Source organism: Eurosta solidaginis, chromosome 3, assembly GCF_040869045.1.
Source record: "Eurosta solidaginis isolate ZX-2024a chromosome 3, ASM4086904v1, whole genome shotgun sequence".
Classification (NCBI taxonomy): domain Eukaryota; kingdom Metazoa; phylum Arthropoda; class Insecta; order Diptera; family Tephritidae; genus Eurosta; species Eurosta solidaginis.
The window spans coordinates 61,982,561-61,999,023 of NC_090321.1; the positions used below are offsets into that span (position 1 = coordinate 61,982,561).

At 37.2% G+C, this 16,463-nt stretch overlaps 1 protein-coding gene and 1 non-coding gene across 2 annotated transcripts in view; both read right to left on the minus strand.

The window, feature by feature from the left end:
* pippin overlaps positions 1 to 16,463 on the minus strand; it is a 69,376-nt gene that overhangs the window by 7,765 nt on the left and 45,148 nt on the right. The window contains exons 3-4 of the mRNA XM_067777500.1: positions 7,623 to 7,767; positions 7,283 to 7,491 (exon numbers count right to left, since the gene is read on the minus strand). Coding sequence (XP_067633601.1) covers positions 7,283 to 7,491; positions 7,623 to 7,767 — 354 coding nt within the window. The remainder of the gene's footprint in view (positions 1 to 7,282; positions 7,492 to 7,622; positions 7,768 to 16,463) is intronic.
* TRNAE-UUC (transfer RNA glutamic acid (anticodon UUC)) lies at positions 13,929 to 14,000 on the minus strand. The gene has a single exon. It is a non-coding gene; the product is annotated as a tRNA-Glu (tRNA).

Consider the following 16,463-nt stretch of genomic DNA (forward strand, 5'->3'; position numbering starts at 1 on the left):
TAATGATCTAAGCGCAGGCACGGGATCAGTTGGTCTGTCCGCCTAGTATAAAAAATAAGAGAAATTCAACGCGCGATAACCCCCGAAGTGATTTTAGGCTTAATCCCTCTTCCAATTTGCGTCGTGCTCCTTTTTAATTTTTCCTACAAATTGGCGGTACGGGGCCTACATGTTCTATGCCTTATCAGAATGGCATCTGCAAGGCAGATACATTTTAACTGGGAAGCTCTTCATGGCAGATATGCACCCGTAGTCTTCTTCGATAACAAGTCTACGAAAAGATGTTCAGACAGCGGCATACAGTGTAATCGTCGGGCTTTGTTTTCAGAGCTTGTATGCTAAGTTTTGATAGCCTGAATAACCCTTCAACTTTCACCAAACAACAAGTACTATATAGTGACAAAGAAAATGCAATAGGTGGGCTGCAGGACTCTTTTACATGCATAAAGTGCCGTGGAGGTCTTCTTCACTATCTAACACACGTGTTGAGGTTCGTCGACAACTTTCTGCTCAGAATGATTTCTACATACTTTGTACTGGGTTTCTCCTGCACGGTTGTTTCTTCTAGCTTAGACCCAATCTGGTTCGGGACCTTATACCTCTTTGTAAACAATACCAGATCCGTCTTCTCCGCGTTGGCGGTCAACCCGACGTCAAAAAAAGTTTAAAAACACGTTGAAAGCTCCACAATGATTCACCCTATCTTTCCAGAACTCTTCGTTTTCATCTCCCTGCAATATGCCGACTGCTTCCGTCAACAAATAATCAAGCACTCAACCACTTCATTTATATACCACTCATGCCAACAATTCAATTTATGAACACCCGCAATGTCTAAATCAAGTCAAAGAAATCGGTCCATAAAAGACTACAAAAAATTTATTTACATATTTGTGTACAAAAAATATTCACTCACTCTCATTACGCTCATTATACTACTTGCACTCACATACACATCAGGTATGATAAATGGATTTTTTCATTTTGTACCAAACGAAGGAAAAAAATGTACCAAATCATCCAAAAATGTACCAAAAGTTTTCGGATGCGAATTTGAACCAAACTAGAGTTATATTCTGCTTCTTTATCCATAAACTGTTTTTAGTCAGGAAACTCTTTGAGTTCTTTAAATACCTCAGTTGACAAAAAGCTTTTTTTCGTATCTATATTATGACAACTACTGTTAGCTGATTTCATCGAGTCTTAAGTTTTTATAAAATTCGAAACTGTGTTTTTTTGAAGTATTATTCTGCACTTAGTTTTAATTAAATTTTGTTAAAAAAATATCCTTTCTACGTTTGTGTATGAATGTGGAATCGACAATAGACCTTGAATTATTCTATAAATATTGGAAAACATTTGCGCGTTTAATTCATTTTTAACTGAACTTAATTCTTCCCAAAAGCTGCATATATTTAAATTCTTGAATTTTTAAGGCTCTCATTCTCTGCTAAAGCTCTAAATTCGGAATAAATTGTCTCTATTTTATCAAATTCAGATTTCGGAAACAAGTCCATAACTAAAGGCACAATAATATTTGTTTTACCGCTTAAAATACTTTCTGGTGAAAGCTTTGCAGCCCACAACAAAGTTTTATCATTCAAATTTACTCTCTTTAATAAAGTACTACAAAATTGTATATACAATTGTTTAGCACAGCTCTTAAATACGTGTACGTCATCTTTTTTGAAATAGAATTTTTGAATAGAATAATATCCACATTAACGCCGAAGTAAACTTCCTCTGGGGTTAAGTGATTCTCGTCTGAATCAATATTTAACATCCAAATAGGACTGGAGTCTAAATAAGATTTTTTTATAAAATTTTTAATTTGGTAATAAGCAAATGTATGCGAATATCTTCAGACTGCATTTCTACATTCACATTATTTATTTCATTTAAAATATAAGAAAGAAATGTGAAATATACTTTATAAATAGGACTTTGAAAAATGTCAGATATAACATCAATATTTTGATTACTGCTTTTATTTTCAAATACGTAAAGTTTTAAATAATACCTGAGGGTATCCCATTGCTCAAGAATTCTATGTATGGCTGCTTGTCCAGAAAGAAAGCCACCTTGTGGGAGTATACTTTAGTACAACATGCATTTCTATACCAAAATGTTCTTGAAAACTCTGAAAGTCTGCCATCCTAACGGGAGTTTATCCAAAAATGATAGTTTACGTCTTTAAAAAATGTATCAATTTTGTTGGTAAATACATAACAAGCGGCCATTGAAGCTAAATTTAAAATATGACAAAGATATCCATTAACATGCAGATTTGGAACAACTTGCTTCAATATTGCTTGCATTCCGCTTTTTGCTCCCATCATAACCGAGCAATTGTCGGCAGTGAAACCAATCATTTTTTCAAGTGGTATTGAATAGTCTTTCAAAAATTTAATAATGGCATTAAAAATACCATCCGTGCTACTATCGGTCAATGGTATGAAATCTAAAAATCTATCAATGCACTTTTCATAAAAAATTCAAATCGAAACTGCCAAATTGTTTGATATACATATATCAGTCGCTCCATCTATTATTAGAGAGTATTAAATCTTCTGACAAAATGAAATTATGGATTTATAATTTTCTGGCCCTGTTCTTTGAGTTATTATTTTCTGTGCTTTAATTCTATTGATGCAAAATTTGTTCACAATTTTAGAATTTGTTATGCTATTTTTCATAAGCATATTTAAATGATCCATAATTGCAAATGGCAAATTGTGCTCGGCAACAAAACAACTTTATCTATATATTTTCTTCGAAAAATTTTAAATTTTTTTGTACATTCAGAGCTGCTTTGCAAATGACTTGAAGTGTAGGGCGGTGTTTTACAAAAATGTACCAAATATGTCAATGAAGTACCAACGTACTTTCGGGAAGCGAAATGTACCAAAAAAAGTACAAATGTACCATGAATATCATCACTGATACACATGCACATGTTTGACAGCAAATTTGGCGCGTAAAAATTTGTTCCCTTTCATTTCTTTAGTCGCAAACTGCGTTTGTGCGCATCTTATGGATACGACCCTGATGTGTCAACGCCTTAGTTTTTTTGTTAGAATCACAAGCCGAGCAACAAAAATAACGACTACAAACGCTTGACTTAAATTTACATATGAATTGCTGTATTATTGCTGGCGCTGCTATAGAAACTTTTTTTCAACTACAGTTCCGGAATCTTGACCTCAGACTATAATTTAACGCTCGCATGGATATAAGATGCGCCTGAGCCGGCGAAAGCTGAAAAAGTAATTTGTTTTTGTTTAATAATAGATGTTTCTAGCTAGCGAAAAGCGCAATCCGTTGACCAGCCGAGGTAATGTCCATTAGTATGACGCATCCCATTTACATAATTCTCATTTGTTTTACGTTACAACGTGACTTAGCGCTACGTCTTTAATTTCGACCCTGCCGGTCGATTGAAATTTTGTTTACATTCTCGCTTCACCCTTGAGTAGATTGAAAGAACGTGGACTTTAGTTTCTCTTTACGGAACTAAATTATATTTGCGCCAAATTCCAGATGTTCACGGTGTAAATGATTTTCAGAGAAATTTGCTTCTGAGCTTCAACTCAAAAATAAGAAGCCCAAATACTAGTATTTCTCTTGGTACACATATATGGAACCAAAATTCTTAATTATGTAGATGCGCCGAGGATTATACGATTTTCACCCATGAGTTACGCAATGACATCCACTTAGACTGCTTATGATTTTGAGGGCGGCATCCATGGCCGAATAGTCACTCCCTAACGTTTCAAGGTGTTTCTCTGGTGTAGCTCGGCAGCATAGCGCGACAAAAACATCCCTTAGAAAGTCTTCGGGGCTACGCCTAGAGCTTCTAGTAAAGTGACGTCGACGAAGGTATGAGTTCGAAGTCGCAGTCCTATAGCTTCTGGGCTGGCATATGGTGTGAGGGTCTGGAGGCGTGGTAGCGACTGGCGGTCGGGATTGCTACTGTTTGCACATCGTGAATTGTAGCTCTTCAAAACAGCTGAAAAAACTAGAGGGGCCGTGTGCCATGAGAGTCATGAGTATTAATAGATTATTAATAGAAAGCGTAAGGCGCCTTTGTGCGTGACCGCTAAGGAGCCACAAATGATTTAAAGCAATTGTGTTCGCGACGATTATTAGGAGTTAAACCTAGGTGATACTACGCTTTGCACGAGATATACAGACAAAAGTATGACTGTTTTATGTATCTCTATTTCTTTCCAGCAGACGCAGCAGTACCAATTCCAAAGACCGGCGCTAGGTTCGACATCTCGCTGGAGTAAGTGAACGAGGGACAATCCTTCCGCAAGGAGCTACTCCTGAAATTTTTTGAACGAGCTGCGAGATTTTGAGGCTAAAACCCCGAATCTTTCCGAAGTGGCCAAAACGTTGATTTCGTTGAGAGTAGACTTCCATTGAGTTTGGGGCTGCATATGAATTCGGAGGTGCATGAAGACTTGGTCTTCAATGGTGCTGCCAATTGGAGCCAGTAAGCGCCAAACAAAGATCGCTTAGGCGGTGACGCGACAGTAAATGATGATGAAGAGCGCATCTCACAGACAAGGCGATATCCTTTTAAAAAGTCCACATAAAGAAGCAAATCCGTCGATACAACTCTCCACGCTATGACCGCTATGATCAGGAAAGGGATGGCTATATAGGACTTCACATTTTTTTCTGTATACATAGAAAGAGCTTTCAATAACGTCTATCTGCAAGCCCTAATCAAGCGCTTACTACTTATGGGGTTGAGTCGACCACTTGTGCGATTCGTCGAGCAATTTCTAAAGAAAATAACTATCTTGGCAAGCCTGTGTAACTCATTCTTAATACGGTTCGTGTCTAATGGCATTCCCAAAGCAAGGGTGCTCCCTTTGCAGTGGAGCCCAACGCTGAATACCGTACTATTGAATATAAAAGGGACTGGTTGCCTAGCTATCGCTTACGCCGAAGGGATACGTCTAACAATAACCGGAGACATTTTCAGAGTATATGCGGGCTACTGTAGACTTCATCAATCCTGTGCGTGTGACCTCAAAGTGAATCCTTCCAAGACGGAAATGGTCTTATTCACCTCGGCGTTATTTTAGACAGTAAATTTAATAGGAACAGACACGTGGCAGACGAATGCAGATGAGGGAAACATGTCCGAAGACTATTATGTTTTAAAGTATTAAGGTTTTGTGGTCGGCACTCGAAAGAAATAGTCAAAGTAGGATGACAGGAGTGTAGAAAAAAGGTGCGATCGCCTTCCTGCAGACCGCTAGACAAAGTCCAGATGAGCTGTAATGCAATTAGACTAAGTGCAGCCCTGCCCTGGACCGACATCAGATTTAGACTTACCAGCGTTCTGTGAACTGTACGACAACTTTCATTAAATAAATTCTACCACTCCAACCCTCTCGAACGACAAAAATGGAATGATCTGTATACTCTAGACCCTAAATCCACAGCCGTCTTTGTGAATGACAAGAAATTTAACGGCAAAGACCCAGAAGATAAATCTGTGACAGACGTACCAATCCATTTTTAAAAAATCAAAAGGAGGCAGGAGTTGCAGATGATCCATCAAGCAGGAATGACGTCAACGGAAGCGCGGCTCTGCAAAATATCTAAGATGATGAGCAAATCTCGAAAGAGAGAAGATTTAAGGTTTACGATAGATATACTAATTGCGCACTGCCATCTGGCGTCACATGCTCTTAAGTTAGGCGAGCAACACATCATCAGAGGTAGCAATAGACTAGAGGTAGTCGCTAAAGGAATAGCTCCTCGATGCATCACAGTGGTGATATAAGTACATGGCGTACGAATGAGTATCACAGCGAATGACTTCTGTCGCAGCTGTTGGGTTAAGGAGAACACAGAATGCGAGGGATCGTCCAAACCTAAATGCCTACCGCAGATACCCTTGATGAAACCTGCTTATTTAGTAAGCGAGGTTCTGGCGACGCCATGCTCCTCATGTAAAGAAACAGTTATACGACCTAGAGGGTTCAATGTAGACATATAAAGGTGTTCCCGAGAAGGTCGGTCTAGTACCTTAATGGGAGTAATATTCAGCAAAGACCACCAGCATCGATAAAATGCACCAAAATATTCGGGGTGTCCCGTTATCGCTAGAAGAAGATTATAGAAAACGTTAAAAATTTCCACTGCATATAACGTGCTCCAGCCAGGACACATATGCAATATCTAAGCAAGCACTTCATCGCCTGTTGAGTGTAGCTTGGCAAAGGCATACTGCGCCGCATGGGACTGACAAATTATATTATACAGTTTTAGTGCTTCCATCGTTGCAGTGATCAAGGAGGAATCACGTCGGAGGTTGGGAAGGAGTACTTCATATCACTGTAGATACTGACTCCGCGGTAGATAAACACTTTAGATACCTTCATATTCTTCTCAGCGCAGTGTGACCATCGTGGGAAACGGTTTGATATAACCACGTTGTTTTTGCTGCACCTGAAGGTAAGGACAGCGTTGCGGATGTGGTCAGTCCTTTATCGAAAACGAATCCGATACGATCCTGTGATAGCACCTTCTACCATTACCCCCACTGCTTCGGAAACAATTTTTTTCACCCCTCGAGTCCTCGGATCTGTAGATTTTAATTGCCTCTTACAACAGTCATGCCCACGGCGGGAATATTTTAATACCCTTAACATGCTGGGGTCATATGACCACGACGAGCCTTTTACGGAATCCATTCCTCTCCTTCTGTGATAAAATTGGGGTTTGTAACAGGACTCGCTACGCGTAGGTGGGGTTGTCTATTGCGACTGTTGTTGTTGTTGTAGCGATAAGGACACTCCCCGAAGACCTTGGGGAATGTTATCGATGTTGATGTTCCTTCGCGGGATGCAGATCCGGTACGTTCCGGTACTAAGCCCGACTTTCTCGGGAAAGATTTGTTATGACCACATGCAACCTTCTAGGCCATTCCGCCTTCCCACCCCGTAGATCCATGAGGAGTTCGAGGTCGCCAGAGCCTCGGCTGTTAATGACAGGATTCCCCACGGATATGTTAGGTTGAAAATTGGGTTGGAGAAGGTATATATTGCGCTGGCAATCCGTTGAAAGTGTTGCGCTACACAACCCCTTTAATCTATTTGGTATTTTAGTCGCCTCTTATGACAGGCATGCCTACCGCGCGTATATTCTAACCGAAAACTTCTAAGATGAACTAAATCGCACAATCCGTCTTTTTCCAACACTGAGCCCTCACTCAGATATTACTTTGAGGAGGATTTTTCAATCTTTCACTCACCTGCGCAGGTCCACCGAGTAAGCCCGTAGAGAATCCACACAATAAACGTCCAATTATAATCACCGAAAAGGATTTTGTTAAAGCAAGCGTACACCAACCGAAACATAACGGTATAGTTGAAAGCATCAAAGTTGTACGTCGACCAAGATAATCAGCTAATGATCCGGAGAAAAAGGAACCAATTGGCGTGGCCAAACTATGAACGCTTGCTATAAAAAATACACCAAATTAGTTCAAGCTCGAAATATATAAACTTAACCTAAAATAAGTGAACATATTTGACCTCTGCCCAAATAATATTGTTGTAATGTGCATAGACAATAAGCTCCTGTCGACTTACCAATCCATGAACCCATTTCAATATTTATTGCAATCTCCGCTGTGGTCGCATTCACATCCGTTAATTGGGGTAGTATGACAGCCGAATACCCAATGGGCATGCCACACGCAGCTGAAAGTATTAGAACAGCGCAGGTGGAGATAATCTGTTTTTGTGGTGTGAATTTGGAAATATTTGTGCAGTGGTTGTTGTTTTAATTAATAGTTGTTATTCGTTATTGCAGAGCATGCAGGAATGAAATGAAAAGAGAGAGAAAAATACAAAAAAAAAAAATCAAGTTAATAATTTTTTTTTTAAGTGGTATAATGAAAATATTTGTAAGAGGTTGTAAGAGCCACAGCTCGGATCGTATTTAAATGTCACATTTAATGTTAAGTTTTTGTGAACCCTTGTCCTTCATCATGCCATGTTCTTCGATAACTGGACGGTATTTCGAGCTTTAAAATCAACAACCAAAAAACATCGTGGCTGGTTAGACGTTGAAGATGGTAGAAGGTTTCTTTGATTGAGTTAGGGTCCCATTAGTATCGATTTTTTGAAGTTCGGCCCATAAATACCAGCTCCCGTTTTTCGTCATACAGTTTTGATTCATCTGTGAACCAGACCTCTGAGTCAGGGTCAGTTAATGGATTTTCAAAAAGTGTTCTGTCCACAATGGACACCTCAAAATTTCGTGGGGCCCATTGCATCACGTAGCTGCAATATAGGTTTTTCTATGAATTTCCATATTACTTTTATATGCCTTTTCATGATTCCGATCTTTAGCTCAGAAATATTTTGAAATCTTAGTGCAGCAAGTGCTGCGTCTGCTCTATTAGAATAGGAAAGGGAGGTATTCCCACCAAGTAACTAAGTGCATCAGCAAGGAACGTTCTCATCGCATCTGTTATGCCAATACAAACTAGTCGATATACTTATTTTTGTTATTGCTCTTCTTTGTGTAGTCGTCGGCCGCGTACTAGAAACGGACTAGTACCATTTTGGAAGAAATCCGCCATGTTTTGTTGTTGTTGTAGCAGTGCTTCGCCCCATACAATAGGCGCGACCAAACAAAAATTGGACCAGAGACAGAAGGGTGTTAGAGGCGTTGGTTCCACATTACAATTGAAGAGATGGTCGGTGTCATGTGGGGACACATTGTAATCAGGACATACGTTTTGTATGTCGGGGTTGATTCTGTATAAGTAAGAGTTAAACCTGTTGCAGTACCCAGATCGAATTGAGCTAGAGTGACGCACATTTCCTTAGGGAGGTTACGTTCCTCTCCTGCAAGTTTTGGGTATTTTTCTTTAAGAACTGGATTCGCCGAGCAATTCCTGCCATAGTGGTCCGCCGTCTGTTTGTGCTTATCACTGAGGACCTCTTAAGCACCTGCTCCATAGTTTGTCATTGAGTTGAATGCGGCGAAGAAAGCTCTTGTTGCTTTGGTCAAGGTGGCATCTAGGTGAGCATTCCATGTGAGGGTTCTGTGCAGATCCTAGGCATTTTGTTTCCATTGACAATCGGATTTTGTTGCGACCCATGCAAAGCGATGAGCTCTCTTCCTAAATTACTTACTTACTTAATTGGCGCTTAACAATTTAAACGGGTATGACCGTCCAACAAGTCACACCAAGCGAATTTTAATCGTTTTCCACCCGCTCGTTCCAGCGTAGTGGAGGCTGCCCTCTTCCTTAGGCGGGTTGCTTTTTATCGCATAGCCGGAGCACCATATTTCATTCGCATAACATAGCCTAGCCAGCGTAGCCACTGCGTTTTGATTTGCTAAACTGTGTTAGTGTCTGCGTAACAGCAAATCACTACATCTTCTTCGGTACCCGAAGTGATTCTTCGTTGGATTACAGAGCTGATGTTGTTGTTTGTGTAAGTGCTTGATTTGTTTTTGCTTTTCGATTTAATTTTTTTTTTCTAAGCGAGCAGAAAAGCTTTTGAAGCTGTAATAAAACACCCAATATTTGGTATATGAATTCTTTATATGAGACTATTCAGGTGGAAGAGGTACAGGGCTTGGGAGTGGAAGCGCGAGTGGTAGGGGAATGAGAGTGCGAGTGAAACAAATATTTAAGTTCGCTATAGCTCCGGAATTTTTTGAAGGGGGTATGCAATATTTGGTATATAGATTCCATATATGAGGTAATGAAGAGATAGAGGCCGTGGAAGTGGGAATGAGAGTTGCAGTGAGAATGACAGAGGTAGTCGGAATTAGAGTGCAAGTGGAAGTGAAAGCGGGAATGGGCTTGAGAGTGAGATATAGAATTAGAATGAGAAGAGAGTGGAAATAAAATCTCCAAACTCTGCACTGAGCAAATAAACTATTTCTATTGTTCGAGAGGGGGGTGAGTGCTCCAACAATCGAACATTTTATTGAGATTTTAACATTTCATAAAAATCTATATAAATCAGTCCGCCGTGGTGTGATGGTAGCGTGCTCCACCTACCACACCGAAGAGCCTGGGTTCACGCCCTGGGCAAAGCAACATCAAAATTTTAGAAAATCGTTTTTTTTTTTTTTTTTGCAATTAGTAGAAAATTTTTCTAAAGAGGTCATCCCTCAGCAGCGTTTGGCAAGCACTCTGAGTGTACTTCTGCCAGGAAAACCTCTTAGTGCAAACTCATCTGCCGTTCAGAGTCGGTATAAAACAAGTCGGTCCCGTCCCGCCAATTTGTAAGAAAAATCAAAAGGAGCACAACGAAAATTGGATGAGAAGCTCGGCTTAAAATCTGTGTCGAAACTATCGCGCATTACATTTATTTTATTTATTTCAATCAGTGTATGCATTTGAATGTCAAATTTTTTTATTATCACCATTTAGACATAAATGTTCTATGGTTAAAAAACCATAAACAACCACATGATCGTAAAACAATTTTGATTTCTGTAAACATGCAACACGAGCTCAATTAAGAAATAAAATTAGTTTATGATTGACAAATTAATATGGCTTTATATACAGAAAGTATCAAGGTCTTAATTGAATTGCATAGCTAACAAAATAATAAAACGAAGATAACACATTTTTAAGTACTTCCTTCATATAAATAGACCAGAAGAAACGAAAAATGTCTATTATGCTTGTTGAGCTAACATAATCACGATAAACATTTTTATGAGGAACAAAAATATGAAGGTGGAGCGCACATTGCGTTAACTAGATTTAGATTATATCGAAAGTCTATTTATTGCACTTAACCTTTATATATTTGTATCTCATACAAATATTTGCAGTTGTTATGTTAAGATTCGAATATCAAAGTTTACTATGCCCCCTTTGTTTAAAGAGACATTATTTCGTTTCTTATGGTCCATTTGTATAAAGAAAGTACTTAAAAATTTGTTTCTGTTTATTTTCCCTTTTTGTTGCAATGTCAGGTTGACCTGAATTATGTGTAAGGTTTCATATTTCTAGCTCAATGAGTAGTTAGTTAATTAAAACTCAATCACAAGATTTCACTATTCTTAATGGACTTTGTATAACTTCTAAATATTTCGATCTCTTACGCATCTAGAAAACTCTTTTATCCCAAATATAACAACCTAAAAAAGCGCAAAGGGTTCGTTCAAAGTTTCAGTTCTCTGGTTGTAGGCAAGTTCCTTAAAACTAGGAAGTAAAATTACCAAGTTTAGCAGATTTTTCTTATTATTTACGATCCTAAGACCACCTAGCGAAAAAATTTTCCCTGAGGTAGCAAGATTCCACATGTTGTGACTCAACTTTCTAAATATCTCTAAATATTGTGGCGAATATTAGAATCACTATGCTGTTAGCAAATAATCACAACAACAAAAACAACAAGCAGCCACACTTATGTACATGTACACATTAAAGCAAGCAGCCACACTTATGTACTAGGCAACGAAGAATATTCCATACACATAACAAGCAGCTTGAAGCAGATAGATTATTTCACATACATATATGCAGCCGGCAGCGAAGAGCAGAAGTTGTTATTTACTAGTCGGAATCCCCAAAAATTCTTTACAATATGTTGAAAACTCTTTTATCCTCGGCTCTCCAGTTTTGTATTGAACTTGGCAGGAAAAAACATCAAACGAAACTTTTATTAACGAAGTAAAAACATCAAAAAATACAACCCTCATTTAGTTGTCATCTCTTGGTTATTTTTACCGCATCACAATTTTTGTCTAATACTTTAGCTTAAGTACTCTGTAATGTTGTGTCGTAGTTATGGAAACTTGGTGAACGCGACCATCAGTTTAAAGGCGCTTAACTAGTAAAGTATAAAATATCCAACAACAACCGTCTTTAAACAACTCTGTATTAAATACAGACACATAGTAGTCTGACTATATTCTGAAAAAAAAGTTGATGCATGTACTTTGGCAGATGGAACGAACGACCTGTTCTTAAAACCTTGTGCATGAACTGACACCATTTTCCTAAAAGGAGAACGGCTGGTCTTAAAATATGAACAAATATTCTAATAATAAGAACAATGATCTTAAATTAAGGGCAATGCTCTTCAATTAAGTTAAAGAAATAAGAAACGGTACGGTTCGTGTGCACTACGATGTTGCGGTTGGGATCGTGTGGCGCGAGTTTGATCACCGTCAAACTTTAAAATTTTTTAAAACAATTTTTTATCTTGTATTTTATTTTAGCTCTTATTTTTCGTTCAATTAAATTTTCCATTCACATATGCACAGGTAATTCTCGAGCTTGTTATGAAATGTTTTAAGTATATATGCAAATTACATCATCAAATAAAAATAAATCTTTAATTAGAGAAATATATTATAAAATTACCTTCCCACTCCCACCAATGATCAAGCACAATCTGTTATTGAATTGATACCGACAACTTTTAAATTGACCACAAATCGTTCTCGAAGCGTCAGAACGAAAAATCTTAAATCAAGCACAGATAGTGCTTGAAATGAGCACAGAAGCTTCACACATCAATACCAAACTGGTCATAAAATATGAAAGATGTTCTTGGAAATAAAATAAAAATATAAGGCGCGATAATCTCCGAAGAAATCTAAGGCCGAGCTTCCCTACCAATTAGCGTCGTGCTCCTCTTGATTTTCCCTACAAATTGGCCGGACGGGACCTACATGATTTTATGCCGACTCCGAACGGCATCTGCAAGGCAGATGAGTTTTCACTGAGAGCTTTTCATGGCAGAAATACACCCGGAGCGCTTGCCAAACTCTGCCGAGGGGTGACCACGCTTAAAAAAATTTTCTTCTAATTGAAAAACCTTATTTCTAAAACTTTTGATGTTGCTTTGCCCGGGGTTTGAACCCAGGGCATCTGGTGTGGTAGGCGGAGCACGCTACCATTACACCACGGCGACCGCTTCTTGGAAATACTGTTCTTAAAACTATCCCATCGGTCACGAGTTAAGATAAAACGTACTTAACAGACTTTTGTCAACGAATGTTTTTAAGTTTGAACTTGTTTCGTTCGTTTTAGAAGGAATTTATTTTAAGTGATGTTATTTTACAAATGCTTCGTTGCTGTTTCTGAATCAGGATGTCGTATTTAAAACAAATTTATGAAAGTTCAGTGAAACAAAAAAATGTTGCCCCTTCTCTCATAAACCTTAACTCTTCCTAACTCTTCCAAATTTTTTTTTTTAATTTTTTTGTTAAGTTTGCTGTTAAATCTTTAGTAGCCATCTCAAGCTTCTCAAACTCTTTTTCTTAAGATCTCTGTTCTGTCTACGCGATGTCACAAAACCGTTTCCACATATTTCTATAACTCGTGAGCTACTCCCATTCCCACTTTGATTGCTTCTCCTGTTCTATTACTATTGCCAACTCTATTCCTTTTCGTATTTCTGTTCCATTTGATATTCTTATTTTTATTCCTATTCCTCTTTCTATATTCATATTTCTAATCCTACTATTACTACAACCACTACCTTTACTACTATCTTATGCTGTTCAAAATCCTATTCCTATTATTATTTTTATTCCTATCCCATTATCCATTCCTATTCTGGCACCGATTCCTGTTGTCTGCAAAAATTTTTCCATGCTTTTTTTGCGATCATATGATGAATACCACGACGTTGTTCTTTGTATAATCTGATGATTAAAGTTCGAATAGCCTGCAGGTAAATATTTGTTTGGTTTTAAACAGCTATTTTTTTTTGTTTTCTATAATCAGATTTGCGACTATTGCAGATGAAAAAAAAAACGTATAAAGAACTAAACACCCTAATGTTCGTCTTAATTAATTAACACGATTTTACCTTAAAAAACTACCAAGCGCAAACAAAATTCCAAACGAATTCTAGAATAAAATACTTAGAAAAAAATGTACATAAAGAAAAATCTTCCCATACCGGGAATCGAACCCGGGCCTTCTGGGTGAAAGCCAGATATCCTAGCCACTAGACCATATGGGATATATAACAAGCGTTGTCAGATATGTTTTATAACGGTGTGTATGTTATGTGCAGTACTTAAGAGACTCGTTGGCAAACCATTAATTGAAAAGAGTACAAACATCTGCTCTTTTAAACATTTAGGTTCTCTAATAAACTGTTAAATTTAGCTGGGTTCTCTTAGTACAGCAGAGCGCGAAAATCATGCAAATGCTATGCCAGTGCACGGACTTTACCACTTTATTGATAGATCTACCAACTTTTTAGCCCATTTTCATTTTCTACCACTTCTACCACCAAAGCCCGAAAATATACCAACATTTCAATAAATTCGCATTGAAACTAAATACTGCGATCATTAGGTAAACGTATTTAAATGCCGAGCACACCCAATTAACATTAAGAGCCAAACTAACCAATTTTGAAAAATTTGTGCACAAATTCAAACAAGAAATAAATTTGTTTATGAAATAAATGGAGTAAATGAGCACGCAAATATTTTCCTGCGCTATTTTCATCAGTTTTTTGTAAATAATTTTGAACGAAAATAAAAAAAATTTTAAGTAAACGATAACATGCCAAAGTCGGTTATTTTGTGGCAGTATTTGTGGTACATTGGAAAATTGTTGTTGCAATTAGACGTTTTGGTAAATTTCCGTCAGTACTTCAAGCTCGAAATACAGGAAAAAAGCTAGTATCATATCGGCATAAGCTATGTATGTATATACAAATTTATATGAATTTTTTTGTTTTGATATAATTGTGATTTTTGGCGACCTCTTAATTAATTACTTATTTTGTTTAAAGCTGGCTTCAGGTCAAATTGAGTAAAACACAATATGTTTAAGTTTTACTAGCAATATATTTCGGCTACTCTTCCGGTAACAATGTAAAATGCAATGTATGTACATATATTTTGTTCAATTTTATAATTTTTAATATGTGCAATTGTTAATGTTTTATTTTATTTTGTTTTGATTTTGTCAATAGTTACGCCCTGAAGACGGTTACCGGAAGAGTAGCCGATATATATTGGTAGTAAAACTTAAACATATTGTGTTTTACTCAATTTGACCTGAAGCCAGCTTTAAACAAAATAAGTAATTTTTTTGTTTTGTTTACATGTTTTTTTAAAAGTATTATTTCCGTGAAATGTGTTTTCTTGGAAAAAAATCTACCAACTTCTACCACTATTTTTATTTCTCGTCTACCAACATTCTCTTTTTAAAAGTCCGTGCACTGTACTATGCATATATAACAGTGCCTCATGGTCAGTGCTGCTAGAATTTTTTGGCTATTGGGCAGATTGGCAAAAAAATGGGCTAAAAATCGTCTAAAATTTATTGAGTAAGTTCATTTGAATAAAAGCCGGCACAATAAAACTTTTGATTAAATTCACAAAAAAATTTATATATAAATATATTCAAAATAGATATTGGGTAAAATCGGCAAATTTTGCTTTGGTATCAATAGAATCTTTTGAAATAAATTGTGTAATGCCTATCTTAAGATTTTCTATCATATATTTAAGGAGCCAATCTGCCGTCAAAATCAAAAATATGGGTACCTAAATTTTTTTTTTTACAATTACTTATTTACACAGGCGAATTTGTCTTGAAAATGTAAATTTATTCGCAAAAAATTTTTTTTTAAATCTCGAGTAGACATTAAGCTATATTAAATTCATACTTTTGCAGTATCTACTCACATTTTTCACAAATCCTTATACAAAATGTACAAAATGACAGCAGTATCTACACTTTTTGTAGGAAATCACGTGAAATCATAACACCGTATCTACGCAGACAGGGCTTGTTTAAAAATATTCTTAGATTTTTACTTCCTTTATATTAGTTTCCTTTGATGTTTTTCCGGGAAATTCGAACAAAATTGGAGAATCTTGCAAATCCATTTTTAAGTAATTGTACGGGGAGCTAGAGAATTGAAACTTCAAACACACATCAGAACCAGATGCCTTTGCTAGGGTGCTAGGTTCATTCAAGATTGGAAATTTTTCTTTCGGGTTTTAAGGAAATTTCCGATAACTCAACTACCTGAAGCATTGAACAAAGATTTGGGCTTTATTGTGTTATAATATTTAGTATAAAAGAGGTTTCTAGATAGGACAGGAATCGAGATATTTAGGAAATCTCTTTACAATGCGTGCAATCTTGCGACCGCTATTTGAGTAACTCTTGCAACTACCAACATACTTCAGAGCCCCATGACAGTGCAACATGTGAGGAAAAATTGTCGCTAGGTGGTCAAGTGATCGTCAAAGTTCAAAAAATCGTCGGAACTTGAAAATTATTTTTTAGAGCTTTCAGGAACTTCTCGATAACCCTGAGACCTGAAACTTTAAACGAGGCTATGGGCTCTATTATGTTGTAATATTTAAATTGAATCGTTTTCTAGATGGGGCAGGGATTGAGATACTTAGAAGTGTAAAAAAGTGCATTTAGAATTGTGGAATCTTGTGAACGA